This window comes from Prionailurus viverrinus, chromosome B4 (genome assembly GCF_022837055.1).
Source record: "Prionailurus viverrinus isolate Anna chromosome B4, UM_Priviv_1.0, whole genome shotgun sequence".
Classification (NCBI taxonomy): Eukaryota; Metazoa; Chordata; class Mammalia; order Carnivora; family Felidae; genus Prionailurus; species Prionailurus viverrinus.
In genome coordinates, this window is record NC_062567.1 from 64,791,229 (window position 1) to 64,808,937 (window position 17,709).

A 17,709-nucleotide genomic window follows, 5' to 3' on the forward strand; every position below is an offset into this window, starting at 1 on the left:
TGGTTTTATCCATACTATTTGCCAATAAAAAGAAATAAAATACTTACACATTTAACAACATGAATGAACCTTGAAAATATGTTAAGTGAAAGAAGCCAGTCAACAAAGGACCACATATTGTTACATGAAATATCCAAAATTAGCCAATCCATACAGACAAAAAGTAAATTGATTGCCTAGAGCTTGGAGGAGCTGGAAGGTTGAAGGGTGGCAGCTAAGGGGTACAGAGTTTCTTTCTGGGATAACGAAAATATTCTAAATTTGATTACAGTGACGGCAGCACAGTTCTGTGAATACACTAAAAGCCAATGAATTATACTTTAAATGGGTAAACTGAATGGTATGTATCTCATTAAAGTTGATTTTACAAAATTCTAATTTTTAATGATCTCTTCAAAATCCTTATTCCTCTTTCCTCATGAAGCCAGATGACATTTTTTTTTTCCCAGAAAAGAAGGTCTGATAACACTAGAGTGCTTTAAAAATACTAGCATTCAATTTTCTACTGGCAATGCTCTTTTCTAGAAAAACTCATCTTCTAGTCGTTCAGCAGAAAATAATTTATTTCTATGACATCCAAACAATAAAAGAACAGTAGGTTTGACCCATCTGGCAGAAAACATGGGTTATTCTTTCAAGAACATCAAAAGCTAAGAAGTTTTTCTATCTGATTAATCAGTTTCATCTTCTATATGTTTTAATCTGATCACTAGTGTAGAAAATTTCAGTAACCACATTTTAGATTATAAACTGTTGGAAGGAGAAGGAGGAAGAAAGAGGTTACATTTCAAGTAGGAAAAACTGGCTTTAAAGTCTACTCTGTTAACAGCCATCTGGCCCCAACCAAATATTTAAAATGTTTAGTAGCTTGAAGTAGAGTTTCAGAGGCAATAAAAGTCAAAAAGGAATAAAAAAGAAACAATGTTAAAATATCAAAACTCTTGTAAAATAGGGGACATCTTACTTCGTAATATACAAAAATTTGAGTATGAAAAAAATGCTGTACTTAACATTTACACCCACATTTTAATTAGGATTTTTGAAATATACTGCCACAAAAAGGATGAATTATTTATTGTTATAATTTTATTTTTCTTAATGTTTATTTATTTAGAGTCAGAGCATGAGCAGGGGAGAGGCACAGAGAGAGAGGGAGAGAGAGAGAAACCCAAGCAGGCTCCACACTGTCAGTGAACCACGTCATGAACTATGACATCTTGACCTGAGCTGAAATCAAGAGTTGGACATTCAACCGACTGAGCCACCCAGGTGCCCCAATTGCTATAATTTTAAATAAGTTAGTATTGCTGACAATTCTAAAGTTGATGTTGAGGTAGTACTTCAACCTTTATTTGCTTATAACCACACTCCTATTAGCCCAGGAAACAGATGAGTTAAACACACTGCTAAGAATACTAAATACTGGAAGAAAAGAACACACGGAAAATTCACCAGCTGAAAAAAAGGTAACATGTTTGCACGTGGACACAAGTGAATGTGTATTCATGCAAACAATAAGCGGAGTTCTAAGTGATCTAAGATGTTAATGCATTCATCTGAATACCAGCCCAAGTTAGTTTTCCCATCCTCATATATATATATATATATATATATATATATATATATATATATATTATTTTTTTTACCCCTCGGTTCTCTAGTATTGTGGGGAAAATGCACTGCAAGTATATAGCCCCAACTTCAGCTGGGATCCCATGGATATGTGGAAAATCGTTTTTGTCTCTAGTCTTTTATATTTTCTACAGAAGCTATAAGCATTTAACAGTTATCTTCCCAAGGCATCTTCCCTATCACCTCCAAGCCTCATCTGTACTGATAAAGAAAATACAAGCCATAGGATGGCTTTTCCTTCAACCTCACAACTTACCTATAAGAGCACCATCCTTTTATTCATTCATCAGAATAAATAACTATGTGATTCAGTGTTTATTGATCATTTCCCGTATGTGAAGCAGTGGGCTGAAAACTTCACCTATAATAATTTAGATCCCACAATAATCAAACAAGACAAGTATTTTTGGTCCCATTTTTTACAATACAAGAGTAAAATTCAGGGAGCTAAGTAACTTGTCCAAGGTTTGAAGCTAATGAGAGGCAGAAAGCAGATCTGAATCCAAGTTTGTCTATAACTATATCACTCCGCCTCTGAAAGTGTTCTAATGCCTGACCCAAGCAAGTCTCCCACTTCTACAGAGGGACACCACATTCATAAATAATTTTCAATACTGTATGATCTTTCTCTTTTTTTCTAACCAGTACAAAGATACCTACATTACTATACTTAAGTAAAAAAAAATATGGCTTATGCACTTTATATGTTTTCATTTAAAAACAGATTTTTATCAGTTAAGGTCTCTTTGCAAACTTAAAACCCAAAAAATAGACTTTTAATAAAAGCATATATATATTAGTTACATAATAAGTTTTTTAACTTAATGTAAATGATTTAGATCTGTTTAAAGACATGGGTTGAAAACTGACTTGCACTGAGTTTCCAAGAAAAACTCAATATATCACTTTACACTAGTAACAGTTATCTGTCTTTCTGCTCATCTACAGAGTGGAAAAGAATGATGAAATTTCCTGTTTCTTCAATTTTCCAGTAATTTCTCAGTTTGGCAGAGATTCATTCTTTCAAAGGTAGAAAGTGGTTTAGCAACATCTGCAGAAAGAGCTAATGCTTTTAAGAACTGTGTCCTCTCTTTAATGTCCTGACAAATGTAGGCCCTAATTGGCATCAATGAGTTTTCTCACATAACTTTTAATAAAACTTCATCAGGCTCAGTCTTTAATGGCTCATCAAGGCACATGATTTACTGTGCTTTTCACATAGAAGCTTGATTGCCTACATCCGCACCACATCAAACCCTTTTTTCTTCAGCTGTTAAGAATTCACTTCAACACTGTAAGCACCATGCATTTATATAAGGACTAGAGTCTGTCTTGTTCAACATTCTATCCCCAGCACTCATACAGAGTAGATGGTCAATAAACATTTGTTGTAATACATGGTGGCAAGAAAATAACTTAGAGAATATTGTGTAACCTGCCACAGGTTTTTAATAAAATTTCCCCGAAGCAGTTACATCAATCTGTTGTTTTGAATACTATGAAGTATGATATCAAAATCCAGAGCCTATAATATCTTTAAGCTTTAACAGAAGATTCGTTTGTTTCTATGACAGTCAGTTTGAAAATATTTTAGAACAGTTTTAAAAACATTTTTCTCATCTCTTTTGATTCAAAATAAGCCAAATAGTGATTAAAGAACAATTTGTGTATTTTAAATTTATGTATACAATAACATATTTTTATATAGCTAAATCTGTATCTTTAAAGAGTGGGTTTTCTTTCACTCAGGTCAGAATGTAGATTCTTCAATCCAAAAAGGATGTTAGTTATATCTGCAGTTCATAAACACCTTGTCAATCACTGATACAATTCAAGAACTCCATACATATTTATTGCTGCATTCATTTTTAAACAAATATTGCAAAAGATTACACACAGTGTGAGAAATGTCACCTAAATGCTAAAAAGTCTGTAAATATCAATTCATAATGGTAGGTTCCTTGTCTATCATTAAAATAAATATCAGCTTCTTGTCCACTTTCAATTTTGCTGAATGCCACCCACTTATAAATTAGTTATAATGATCCAAAATACCCAGTTATATTTTCCTATCATTTCTCAATTTTTCTCCCATTCCATAAAAAGATGATTTGAAAATTAACTGTAAGGACAATTTACAGACCTCCATCCATCCTTTTGGAGATAACTGAAGGCTCCATCCACAACACTTGCAAAGAACTGGCCTCCAGTGATGAAGAGAGTGTTAATGGTGACTAATCGACCTCTTAAATTGGGCGGTGAGACTTCAGCGATGTACACTGGCACTGTCATGGAGGCAATGCCTGTAAAGAAGCAATGGAAAGTCAACAGAGGACATTTACTCAAGATTTCTGTTGTAAATACTGATGCTAGACAAAGACACACATACACAGCCTTGGTTTTCTACTTTAAACCAAGATTCACCAGATACTTAAAGATTCTGTAACTAGTGACTACCACAGATAAGACATATGTGTAGATACCAATCTCTGAATATCATTTTTCATATTATCATGTAAATGCCTACAAATGAAAACTACCTCTAGAGCTATCAGATAACTTTACAACGCATATAAAGCACACTTTATAAGTTTTGTGGATGAAAAATAAGAAAATGCTCTCTAGATAGAATATAGTTATCAAAATATTTTTAGTCTATACAGAAATATAATCAGACAATGGTGAGAATAAAAATTATCCCAGAATCATATTAACTATTCAAAGTCATCAGTTCCAGTAGACACACACCAAAACTGTTAATTGGTTTACTAATAAGAAATCCATACATTAAATCACCCTATTCAATTGGCTCAGTAGAGAATTCTGAAGTTGATTATAATGGACAAAACTATGGAAATTTACAGTCCTCAAGAACATATGATCTTAACCATAAAATAGATGGCTTTATGGCTAAGGTGTATTTAGCTGTATGTGCTTAAAATCTGTTTCTATCTAAAATTAATGCGGCATAATCTATGGTAGTAGTTCTAGAACTTCACTGATCACTAAATCACTTATGTGGCCATCTCTCTCTCTCTTTCTCTCTCTTTTAATGAAGATGAAGATGCTCTCACCTCACCCATCCTAGACCTACTAAATAAAAAACTACAGAGATGGGAGATGGGTCTTTTTACGACTTTAGTTTTTTTAATTTTTATTTTATTTTTCTAGAGAGAGAGTGAGTTGGGGAAGGGGGTGGGGCGGAGAGAATCTCAAGCAGGATCCATGCTCAGCACTGATCCCAATGCAGGGCTTGATCCCACAACCCTGGAATCATACCCTAAGCCAAAATCCAGAGTCAAACATGCAACCAAGCCACCCAGGCACCTGGATCTGTCTTTTAAAAATCCTCCAAGCATTCCTGATGCACACCATCAGGTGAGCTAATCCAAATTTGAGCTAATCCAGAATTATTACCTAAAAGAAAATCTTGGTACTCTTGGCCATATCTAGCTCACTTCCCAGTAGCACTTCCAATTTCTAGGTATGTCTGATTAATTAATCCCAAACTAATCAATATTCATCTAATCAATATTCACGGAAGTTAAAAACAATCAAAAAGGATTATCTAAGAAAATATGATCATTTTTATATTTATAGATACTATAAGTTGACCTCTAGATTAAACCAGAACACCAATGGGTTGCATAACACACCCATGAAGAAGAAACTGCCTTTTTTTTTTTAATGTTTATTTATTTTTGAGACAGAGAGAGAGAGAGCGCGCACATGAGTGGGGGAAAGCAGAGAGAGAGGGAGACACAGAATCTGAAGCAGGCTCCAGGCTCAGCTGTCAGCACAGAACCCGACACAGGGCTCGAACTCACTAACTGTGAGATCATGACCTGGGCCAAAGTCGGACACTTAACCAACTGAGCCACCCAGGCGCCCTAAGAAGAAACTGCTTTTCATGAATTAATCATTACAATGCCAACAAAATAGCCTATATTAAAGGTAGCAGTACCAAAAAACCTGTTGCCGTGTTTTCTGTACAAGGGCTGCTGAAGGTGCTATCTACCACATTCCAGATAATGGGAGACATCTGTCTCCAGTCTCAGTGACTACAATAGTTGTGCCTCTCAACAACTGACCTGTGTTTATGGGCACCATAAACCACACAGTTGTCTTTTATTTCCCTCTTTAGGCAGTCACAGAGGCCCACCTCTACCAAGCGTTTTGGACTTGATGGTATTCTGCGAGCTCAATTCCCTCCTGATGCCACCACTGTCTCAATTTCCACCTATTTTAAACATATGTTTTACCACATTTTTATTTGCTTTGTTCCATCTTTGACCCAAGCAAATAAACAAACAGACAAGATTTAAGTAATATATCTGCTTCCGTACTACTGAAAAACTACTAATAAGTCTGCACGCAAGTCAGACGATTAAATCTCTGAACTGTACACTCTGTAGTTTCCACCAGTATTATTTGCTGCTGTAGCATCTGTCAACATACATAAATATACACGAAAAGAACCTTAAGATTTTAAGAGTTTCATAAAATAAGCATGTGTCAGTAGATAAAGTATAGTCTTTACAATTAAATCATCACCTAAAGAGCTGAAAGTTTCCATCTGACTGCTAATCAATAACACAAATCATACTAAATTGGCTTTCATCTAACTTGGAAAGAGGAAACATCTGATGCATATGTTGACAAGTTAATTGTATATTCTTTTTAGTTCTTTTACAATTAGAACATCTCAATAAACTTAATTGTCCGGAGTTCTTTTCCGGCTTTGGTCTGGCTGTAAACAGAAATTCTTTTGCTCTCTTCAGACAGACATCTTTACTCAACCATGTAACCTGCACATTTAAGCATGGGAAATCAGGACTGTGGTTTTAGGCAGCACATGCCTGTCAAATAGCCCATAGATTTTACTTGACAGAAATGCAAGGATGTCCTCAGGCCCTTATAAAGGTTTATTATTAAAAATAAACACTAGAACCTTGAAAAGTAACAGGAATTGGCAAAGAGAAAAGACTGAGGAACTATAAAAAGACAGACTCACTGGATTTACAATTGAAAAGAACCCCAAAAGATGTGTCCAAGGAGTGTTCACATTGACTTAACCAGTGTTAGAACAGCCTATGTTCAATATTTCACAAGGACTGGTTATTTTATCTAATCCTCAGAACACCTTTCTAAAAGACATATGATTATCCCCATTTTGCAAAGAAGGACCTTACCCAGGTCACATGATGAATAAGTGGAGGAAACAGAATCTGAAGCAGACAGACACTCCAGAACCCAATTTTGAAAGCTCTAGACTCTACTGTCTGGCCACAACAGATGAGGGTAGACTCTGGAACCAGTGGGTTTAAATTTTAGCTTTGCCACTCGCCAGCTGGTTAAGTCTGGACAAACTAACCTTTTTGGTCTCTAGCTTATCCATATAATGGGAAAAATAAAAGCAATTCTTTCACAGGAGTTGAAATTTAATGAATTCACAGTCAAAGCACTTAAAATCGTACATACCATATAGAAAGTAGTCCCTAATGGGGGTGCCTGGGTGGCTCAGTTGGTTAAGTATCTGACTTCGGCTCAGGCCATGATCTCACTGTTCGTGAGTTCAAGCCCCGCATCGGCTCTGTGCTGGCAGCTCAGAGCCTGGAGCCGGCTTCAGATTCTGTCTCCCTCTCTCTGCCCCTCCCCCACCTCGTGCTCTCAGTCTTTCTCTCAAAAATAAATGTTAAAAAAATTTTTTTTGAAGTAGTCCATAATGTTAGCAATTATTTCTATGATTACTAGACCTCTAGTTGTGAGGCATTCTAACTTTTTTGATTTAGTTTGACTTGTTTTAGATGCTAACATTATCAGGATGAATGTAAGTCCACAAAACAGGGTCTCTGTTATAAAAGAAGCTGCACACAAACCCTACTCATATAAACGGCCAATCAGATAATAATTTCCAAATACCATGGTAAGGGTCACAGTACAGTGACACACTGGGCTCCATCCTGTGATGCTGACAACTGCTGTATGCTAACAATGATTGGATGCCAGCTCAGAGAGGCTGGGTAGACAATTCTACAGAGAAGGGCATGGGCTTAAAATAAATATGAAATGATATGGGATTTTCTCAGAGGTAAACAAAAGATGTGAAGCAGAGTATCTGTGGAGAGGAGAGGCTGAGAGAGCCCAAATCACAGAAGCAAGTACCCATCACTTGGATATGCTCATCGCTTATTTGATCTGAGCTGGGCACTGTGCTAAGCACTGGGGACACAGTGCTGTAAGAGAGACATGTCCTCCGTCCTCATGGAGCTTAGCATCTGACAGGCAAAATGTGTTTGAACAAGTAATTAGATGTCAAATGTGATTGGTCTCACCAAAGGGAAAGTGTGAGGAACATGAGCTCATAGCAAAGGGACGACGAAGGACTAATAGCAAAAGGACTTCAGCTTGAGGAGTCTGAGAGTTCTTGGATGAGAAGTTCACATTTAAGCAGAGATTAGGTGAATGAGTAAGTTAGAGCTTGATGATACTGTGGGAAAGGTGATACACACTTTAAATGATCAGACCAGCTTAGACAAAGGCCTTGAGGCAAAAGGAGATGCATCCTGCTAGAGAAGGGGGACTATCTTTTTTTTTAAGTTTATTTATTTATTTTGAGATAGAGGGATAGAACCAGCAGGAAAGGGGCAGAGAGAGAGAGGGAGACAGGGGATCTGAAGCAGGCTCTGTGCTGACAGCACAGAGGGGGGCTCAAAGTCATGAACTGTGAGATCATGACCTGAGCTGAAGTCAGACGCTTAACCAAATGAGCCATCCAGGAGCCCCAATAAGGGAGACTACTTCTAGAGACACAGAGACCAACCTGACTATATAAGATCTTAGTGGACGTATTGAGGACTAGGTATTCAGAAGCCTTTAAATAGTATAATGGAAGAAAAGGCACAATTAGAATCATGTTTAAAAGAGTCCTTCTTGTTGGAGTATGGAAAACCAATTGCAAGGGAGTAACGGGTACAGTAGAGGCAATGGAGTAAAAAGGAGAGATTCCAGAAGTATATATTTAGTACCTAGGCTAGCAGGAATTGGGATGGAACATGAAGGATGAAGAGAGGAGGGACTCAAGGATGATGGTCAGATGTCCGGAAAGAGCAAGTAGGAGCATGATAGGTACTTTGTACAAACATAAAGAACACGAAAGAAGCCAAGTGTGGACCGAAGATGATAAGGCCAAATTTTAGCCAGGTTGAGCCAGAGGGGCTCTGTGAAACATACAAGTAGACAGCAAGTAGAACATTCCCTGGGTATGTTGGAAATAACAGATTATTTACATGTGAGTGTTCCCAGCCTGCCTCATTTCTGCCACCCAGTAACTCTGTCAAAATAACCAACCTTTCCTTCCTCGCTCATCCTCTAGGGAGAGTCTGGTATTTGTCACCCTAGTTCTTGAGCCATTATCATGCTAGGCAAAAAAAAGGATGGAGAAGAAAACATGGACCAAAGATCTAGTTTATGGAGAGAAGTGCAAATGAAAAAAAAGCCTGGAGACAGTTGTGAGGAGCTCAGGGTCAGTATGGAAAAAAATGGGAGCCTACAACTCAGGGACTGACTGAGGCCTGATTTGAGACGAGGGGACAGAGGGGTAGATAATAGAGATTTTAAGAAATGTTGCTGAGTTATAACCTACATGTTACTATATTCTTCAAGACACAAAAAGACAATATTACAATCCAATTGCTTTTTAGTTACTACACTATATATATTTAAATGCAACTTCAAGGTGAGACTAGGTCCAGTGGGGCTTGGAAGTTACACAAATCTCTGAAGCTCAGAAGATAATTCTGTGTGGATGGCACATAAAATGGGAACCATGGGAATGGATAAGAGCTCCCAGAATGGAAGAGGAAAAGAATGCATAGAATGGAGTCCTGAAAAATTCCAGTAGTTATGGAACTGTTAGATGAAGAAAGTATGAAGGAGCAACAAAGACTTTTCTAAAGTGTTTTTTTTATGTTACCATTTTGTATTATCATGTATCGGGTCACCTTATCAATAGGGAAGTGGGACAGGTATCATTCATTATCCCTCTAGGAAAGGTAAAGAAACCCAGCATCAAAGACAGACAGGAAGAGATTTTCAGAAAGTCACAAAAGCAGGTTAATGTCAAAGTGAGTCTCACAGATTCAGGTTCCCTAATCTCTGTTATGTGTCACTCGAGGACCAAGGACTGTGCCTCTGATTAGAATGTGATCCTTCAGCAATTTCTCAGACACATTTTCTTTTTGGATCTATTACCTTAGCTAGCACACGTGAACTTCTAGTGGACAGGCGGGTCTTTTCTCTGCCCCCTACTACCGGCTGCTGTGACATACTGATATCAGGTGTCATGTTAAAGAGCTCAAGCTAACTAGTGAATTGAATATGATTCACTGTATAATTTCCAGCTAGAAAAGTGTAAACCCACAACAGAGAACTATAAAAAAGATGCTGGTGTTCAGGGAGAGGAGAAAACTCCACATTCACTATTGCTAGCTCACCTTGCTATTAATAAAATAGCCATGCAAACTATAACTTACAGATTTCTAAACATGGTGTCAAGTTTTGACAAACCTGGGTCATTAAGGTTCTATCACCCCTCTTTTCTACTTTGGGGAAACAAATGGAATTCTATCTCTAGACAAAGGTCACTGTTCCAATGAAGGGCAGTTAAGTAATACTGTATGAAATCCCCTAAATTAAAAAGTACTTCAGGGGTACCTGGGTGGCTCAGTCGATTGACAATGACTCTTGATTTCAGCTCAGGTCATGATCCCAGGGTCATGGGTTTGAATCCCGCATTGGGCTCAGTGCTGAGTGTGGAGCCTGCTTAAGATCCTTTCTCTCTCTTGGGGCACCTGGGTGGCTCAGTTGGTTCAGCGTCCGACTTCGGCTCAGGTCCTGATCTCATGGTCCGTGGATTCGAGCCCCTCATCAGGCTCTGTGCTGACAGCTCAGAGCCTGAAGCCTGCTTCGGGTTCTGTGTCTCCCTCTCTCTCTGACCCTCCCCCATTCATGCTCTGTCTCTCTCTGTCTCAAAAATAAATAAACATTAAAAAAAATTTTAAAAAAAAGATCCTTTCTCTCTCCCCAACACCTCACCTCTGCTCTTCCTCAATATGCGCACGCACACACACACACACACTCTCTCTCTCTCTCAAAAAAAAAAAAATCAAGTATTTCATAAGTGGGATTAATGATATTTAAAGTTTAGGAGAAAAAAGAGGTTAGAAAGGGAGAGAGCCAAAACATAAGAAACTCTTAAAAACTGAGAACAAACTGAGGGCTGATGGGGGGCGGGAGGGAGGGGAGGGTGGGTGATGGGCATTGAGGAGGGCACCTGTTGGGATGAGCACTGGGTGTTGTATGGAAACCAATTTGATAATAAATTTCATATAAAAAAGAATAAAGTTTAGGAGAGTTCTATGAAGAACTTTGGACTTATTCCCTATTCCAAACATTAATCAAAATAAATGTCTGGTAAAGAACAAATTCTTAATAGTCCACACTAAACTGATGACTGGAAATTAACATAAGCAACGGAGTGATACAAGGTCCTGTTAACAGCTTATTGGCTTAAACACAACCACAAATATCTGTGTTGGTATTGTTTCTGAATATTGTTAGAAAGTTTGATTTCTTACAAAATAAATAAAGAGGTCTACCTCAATGAAAACTCATTATCATGCTTGGCCTTGAGGAGTTTCACCAGAAAACTGCACCTCAGACACCACAGTGCAACCCGATTCACACTCTCATGCTGCCAAGCTGAAGCACCATCAGCAGCACAGAACGCTCTTGAGTGTAGAAGCTGGCTTTCAAAAACTGCTGGAAGCCCTTTTAAAGCTCTGAGTCAGAAGTATAAATAATTTCATAAACAAACAGCATTAGAAAATCCTGTTGCGATGGGTAAATACCCATGAACCACAGTAGCCTCTCAGCACAAGCCAGGCAGCAACTAATTAGCTTCTCACAAAGAAGCACATGAATCTACCTTTTAATAATAATGCTTCCTGAACAAGAAGGATTATGAAGTCCTAACTTCATTTTGCAAACTACTGCCCTATGATCTCTAAAGGAATAATTTTAATAAAAAGAAGGAATTTGTCTTAAAAAGTGCCCCTTACTAAAGTTGTTTCAGTTTGGCTCTCTTGCCCCAACTGCTATTTGCATTCTGCTGAAGAGTCAAAGAGCTACCTTTACCAGGTTGTTAACACCCTAGAATTTATCTTTTAGTTTATTCTAAGGAGGCTAAGACTTTCACAAACACTGCTAGGCAACTTCAAAGAGCTGTAAGCCCCAAATTATTTATATATTAAAATATATACAACACAAAATACTGCTAGAACAAAGGAGCCAGGTTATGGGTGAGATTCTATCCATGGAGATAACTAGCAGAATTAGTGTTCTATAATGTTAAAAAGCTCTTCACAAGGCATTATAAACATGTCACCATCATTTAAAGCCAGTGCCATCTCTTAACGGCCTAAATGACCTCTCCTTTCATACTACTTACGAATATAATATTGACCTGTTCATGTTCTTTTTTACCAGTAACATCTCAGTAAAATCTGGATCACGCTGTTTCTCCAAGCCCAACTACAAGCCCTTTAATGGAATGATTATAACTCACCTACCTTCTGTACTATAACTTGCCTAAGTGTCAAGCACAGACCTTGGCTTAACCGTTGACTATTACTTTGGGATGGATGTAGAAAACCATATCCTTTGGGGCGCCTGGGTGGCTCAGTCGGTTAAGCGGCCGACTTCGGCTCAGGTCATGATCTCGCGGTCCGTGAGTTCGAGCCCCGCGTCGGGCTCTGTGCTGACAGCTCAGAGCCTGGAGCCTGTTTCAGATTCTGTGTCTCCCTCTCTCTGACCCTCCCCTGTTCATGCTCTGTCTCTCTCTGTCTCAAAAATAAATAAACATTAAAAAAAAATAAAAAACAAAAAAAAAAGAAAACCATATCCTTTAAAATTACTGCCAACTGATTGGTTTTACACTAAAAATATTATTCATTAGGGAAAATTTGGAGGTCATGGGTCAGAAGTAAATAAACATCACCTCTAATCACACCACCCACACATAACCACTATTAAAATTTGGTTATAATTTGCAGTACTTTTTACATAATTCTGTAGCTTTAACTCATTACATTTCAAACACTTTCCTTCTCTTTATAACTATTCTTTTCTCAAAAAAAAAAAAAAAACACCTCAAACTTCTTACAGAAGCGAGTCAGGTATGATAAATATAGAAGCCAAATGAGTGAGACATAGAAGGTACAACATACTCTGCAGGCCAAAGAAAACCACCAAACAAAACAAATCCCTGTGTAGCCCTATACAACCATCTGGAGTCTGGTTTGTCACCCTTGTAGGACAAGATCATTTTAAGTAATGGCATAATATTCCAGCATTCAGATAAAGAGAAGAAAGAAGTGTTCCTAGAACACCCAGATGGAAGCAGGCAGGAAAAGAACAGAGAAGGAAAGAATTTTGTAACGGGGAGAGATGGAAAATAATGAAATCAACGCATATGTAAGAAATGTCCTAAAACAGAGCAGAGGTTATAAGAGAAAGATAACTGTAGGAAATGGCAACAAAAGTGGAAGCAGTATGCTTTTACACCTGACAAATGTAATACACAAAGGTTAATAAGAAATCAATACATTTTCCTCGAGGCAGTGAATTTAGCAAACAGGAACTTAAGTGGTGCTTTGTCATATTTAGCTCTATGTGACATCTAGAGGTAAATGCTCTAGTACAGCAAACAATGTGGACCTAAACAGCAGCTCAAGGCTGTGAATCACCTGAATGCAGATTGTAATTGAATAGGCATAGACAAAATACAAAAGAAATGTGTACAGAGTAAGATAAGCCCAGGGCTAGAATCTGGTTGTAGAAATATTCATGCAACAGATATAAAGGGCTAAGAAGTAAAACAGAAGAAGATATTAAATATTAAGAGTAGCAAAGTAATAACTGAACACCCATCCCCCCAAATTTTTTATCTGTTCTTCAATATAAAATCTGGCCTTGCCTAAAAATCAGGAGCAGAGAGCCATGAGGAGAGAATCAGCTTACCGACAAAAGAATTAAACAAGGAAATGGGTAGGGTAAGAAACACTAAAAAATTAATAGAATATGTAAATAATTACAGAAGTAAGCACCATATTGGAGGCTGCGTGAAATCTGAATCAGTATGGAACATCAATTTGAGATGCTCTCTGAGAATGGAAAGCAAAGGAAATTCAAATGACAAAAGATATCATTGAAAGATAAACCATCGGGGCGCCTGGGTGGCGCAGTCGGTTAAGCGTCCGACTTAAGCCAGGTCACGATCTCACGGTCCATGAGTTCAAGCCCCGCGTCGGGCTCTGGGCTGATGGCTCAGAGCCTGGAGCCTGTTTCCGATTCTGTGTCTCCCTCTCTCTCTGCTCCTCCCCCGTTCATGCTCTGTCTCTCTCTGTCCCCAAAATAAATAAACGTTGGAAAAAAAAAAAAAAAGAAAGATAAACCATCATTAAATAAATAAATAAATGGGCCTACAGATAGGTAGCAACAGCAAAACACACTCTGGAAAATTTTGTGATTTGCAAAGTTAACAAAAATTCATCAAATCTTTTATGTATACAGCAAAAGAAAAAAACAGCTCACCCACCTAACCCGGCAATATGGAATGCCAGCAAGGACCACAGATATTTAAGAAGGAAATGTGATTCAAGTATTTTAGATCTTGCCAACTTGTCTTTCAGGCGTGAGAATGTGAAAGACATTCTCAAGTAGCAAACTTCTCTGATAAACCACCCATTTACTATTTTTGGAACAACCTCTAAACCAACCCCAAGATTAGCAAAAACCTTAAGGATAGGGAAGTTTCGGTATAAACAGCTCAGAGGATCTGCCCCTCATTTAGTCTGGACTACAGAAATCTTCTGAGTAAGTAGACCACTGAGTGTTCACTCAACCCTTCTTCATATGGCTCCTCTCTTTTCTCAGTTCTAAGTAACATTTCTTGAGCTGCACAGATAGAATTTCCTGGCTTGTCTGATAACCACTCTAAAGCATTAACTTTTTTTTTTTTTTTTTCTGTTCCAGCACCTGGTAGCAATGGCTAAACATTTTACTTGGTTAGAACGTTATGCCTAAATAATTAAATAAAAATTTCTATTTCTTTAATGTCCAAAAAGGCAAAGATCTGTAGAGCAAGATAATGTCTATCTTCGTTACCAAAAGTCTCTATTAGTGATTTCCTATGTCTCTAAAAAGTACACTGAATGACCCTAGCCTTTGAGTTTTAAGGTGGTGAAAATCATGTAAACTACCCATCATTAGATATTTTTTCTCCAGCTTCTTCTAATATTATCTTTCCATCTATGTGAATATCCCTATGCTTCTTACATTTAAAAAAAAAGCAATATAAGTAATAAAATCTTAAAGTAAATATGCAGAGAAAAAAGGCACATTTTTTAACATCTACAATGACACAACCTACTTTCCCAGATTCTTCACTAATATCCCCAGTAATCACAGAATCCTATCTGTAATAAATTTTTAGATGTTTGATGAGGAACAAAGCCACGTTAGCTTTCACTGCCTCTTAATTTATTACCACAGAATGGGGAATGATGTTCTACATGTACAGTTTTTGCATTTATCATCCAAGATACTTCAGAAATAGAAAAGGGAAAGGTTTGCTAAAGAACAATGGTAAGCATCAGAGCCACACTAAAGTTAAACAAAATGTCTACTCTTAGGAGCTCTAGTTCTGTATCAGCTGGCTTTAAGAAAGCTAAATCTCACTAGCGATAAAAGAGAATGGAGTGAAAGACAGGGAGAGATCTTTAGGTTCTCCCTAGCATAGAGTTAAAATTGTTTTAATAGACATAACCAACTCTGTATCTTGTTCTTTAGTATACCAAGAATGTATACATAATTCAAAGACTGTTTAGGTGATTCTCTGAACTGGTAGGCACCAGCACAGCGAAACATTTATCAATGCTGTTTCTTTTTTCTTGTAGTGTCTAAAAGAATATACCAGATCTTTAACATTTACGAAAGGTGAAAAGCAAGATGCCATACCTGTAGCTTAGTAACACTCTTAGAAATAGACTCCAAGTGAAATGACAAATAATGAACGATATGGGTGACTGTGAAAAGGGCAGTATGATCTCTCTTAAGCTGGCTTTAGAAAGAGATTATTAAAATGAACCCTTGTATTACTACTCTCCATGGCTTATGAACATCTTTTCACTCTGCTTGCAGATCTAGTGGCAGCTCTGACTCAGTCAACAGAGCCTAGTTTTGGCAGAAATTAGCTGGCATTATCTCTTATTTCTGCTCCAGCAGCTTTGAGACACTAACACAGCCAGAATAAAAGTAGTGACTTCTAATGCTTTAACAAATGTCGAGGTAAAATGACTTTTATCACTGCTGCTATTCACATTTTCCCTTAGTGATTTAATTGTAAAAATACCTAGCTCGTCTCACCCTTTTTGAATAATATTTTGCAAAATATCCATCTACAAGTAGGCCAATGGCATATTTCAACAGGCTTTTATTTATATGAAGTCAATTTCCTACTCAGGAGGAGACAGGAGGCAGAAAGGCAGATGACAGACAGATGTGGGAGGACACTGAAGAGATGACAAATAATAGATGGTAGAGATACAGTTAAAAATCACTTATATTCATTTTCAAAGTACTAATTTCAACTTGATGAAAACTCTTAAATAGGTAGTTTTAAATGCAAAAAAATTAAAACGTCCTTCTCTTAACGTTTCTCTTGCCAGGTTGGAAAGGATCCCCCAAACCCTGAGGATTCCGTTCTTCACATATATCCTAGCTGGAAGCTTGTGTTTATCTTCATATTTATGGGAGGGGATCACAAACAAGAGAAGAAACGCCCACATATGACTAGTTTCTGTGAAAATACAAAAGTAGGCAAAGATAACCACTTCAAGATGGTATCTTGACCATCTCCCACCTTCTTAGTGCCGTTAGAATTTCTCTGTTAAATGACAGCGGACTTCTCGGCAGGAACAGTGGAACTCAGAGGACAGTAAAATGGTACTTCCCTTGTGCTAAGAGAAAATAACCATCAATCTAGGTTTCTAACCCAACAGAAAAAAGTCTCTTTCAAGAACAAGAGCAAAATTCCTAAATAAGTAAATTCTAGAAGTCTATTTTCTTTTGGCTTTCTGGACCCAACTGCAATGTGTGGGGGGAGGAGGGTTCCCCTGATACCAAAAACCATTTCTTGGACATGGACAGGAGATTCAAGAATTCAACTCAATTCTGATATGATCTACCCAGAGATAGCATCATATGCCACAGGCTGAGGGCTGACTTCTACAAAACTGTGCCATTGCCCCCACTTCAGATGCCAACCCCAGGCCCAGGTTGTCACCTGTGCTTCTGACCAACTGCCTACAAACTAACAGTTCCAATGACCCCCCCCCTACAACTCAGGATGCAACTGCCAAGTTCAAGTTGTTGACCAGTGGGCTACAAACCAGAGATAACCACAATCTCCTCCTCAGATTCAATTAATCTGCTACAGCAACTCACGGAATTCAGAAACATTTTACAGCTGACCCTTGAACACATGGGTTACAAGTGCCAACCCCACGCACACATTCGAAAATCTGGACATATCTTTTGATTCCCCCAAAACTTAACTACTAATAGTATGCTGTTAACCAGAGGCCTTAGCATAATATAAGCAGTCAAATAACACATATTTTGCATATTATGTTAACTGAAAAAAGCCAACCTCAAAGTAGGTTAGTAAACACCTTATTCATTCTTACTGAGGGCTACAGCCCAGGAGACAGTATTTCAGATTGCTCTGAAGAACTGCCCTGAAACCTATTAGCTTACAGGGCATTAAATGCAAAAAAGGTTATATGTGTTACAAGCAGCTCTCCAAATACCTGCACATCACAAGGTATTATTTTTTCAGTTGTAAAAATTAAGGTTTAGTGATTTCCACACAACACATGTGAAAGACGCTTAGATCATCTTAATGCATTGCTTCTATCATATCTGGTTGATTAAACTATTGCCTGCATACCTGCA

At 37.8% G+C, this 17,709-nt stretch overlaps 1 protein-coding gene across 2 annotated transcripts in view; it reads right to left on the reverse strand.

Moving 5' to 3' along the window:
- Positions 1–17,709, reverse strand: part of SLC2A13 (solute carrier family 2 member 13) — a 427,568-nt gene that overhangs the window by 361,753 nt on the left and 48,106 nt on the right. For both annotated transcript variants that reach the window (XM_047867635.1, XM_047867634.1), the window contains exon 2: positions 3,776–3,935. In XM_047867635.1, the coding sequence (XP_047723591.1) occupies positions 3,776–3,935 (160 nt within the window). The remainder of the gene's footprint in view (positions 1–3,775; positions 3,936–17,709) is intronic.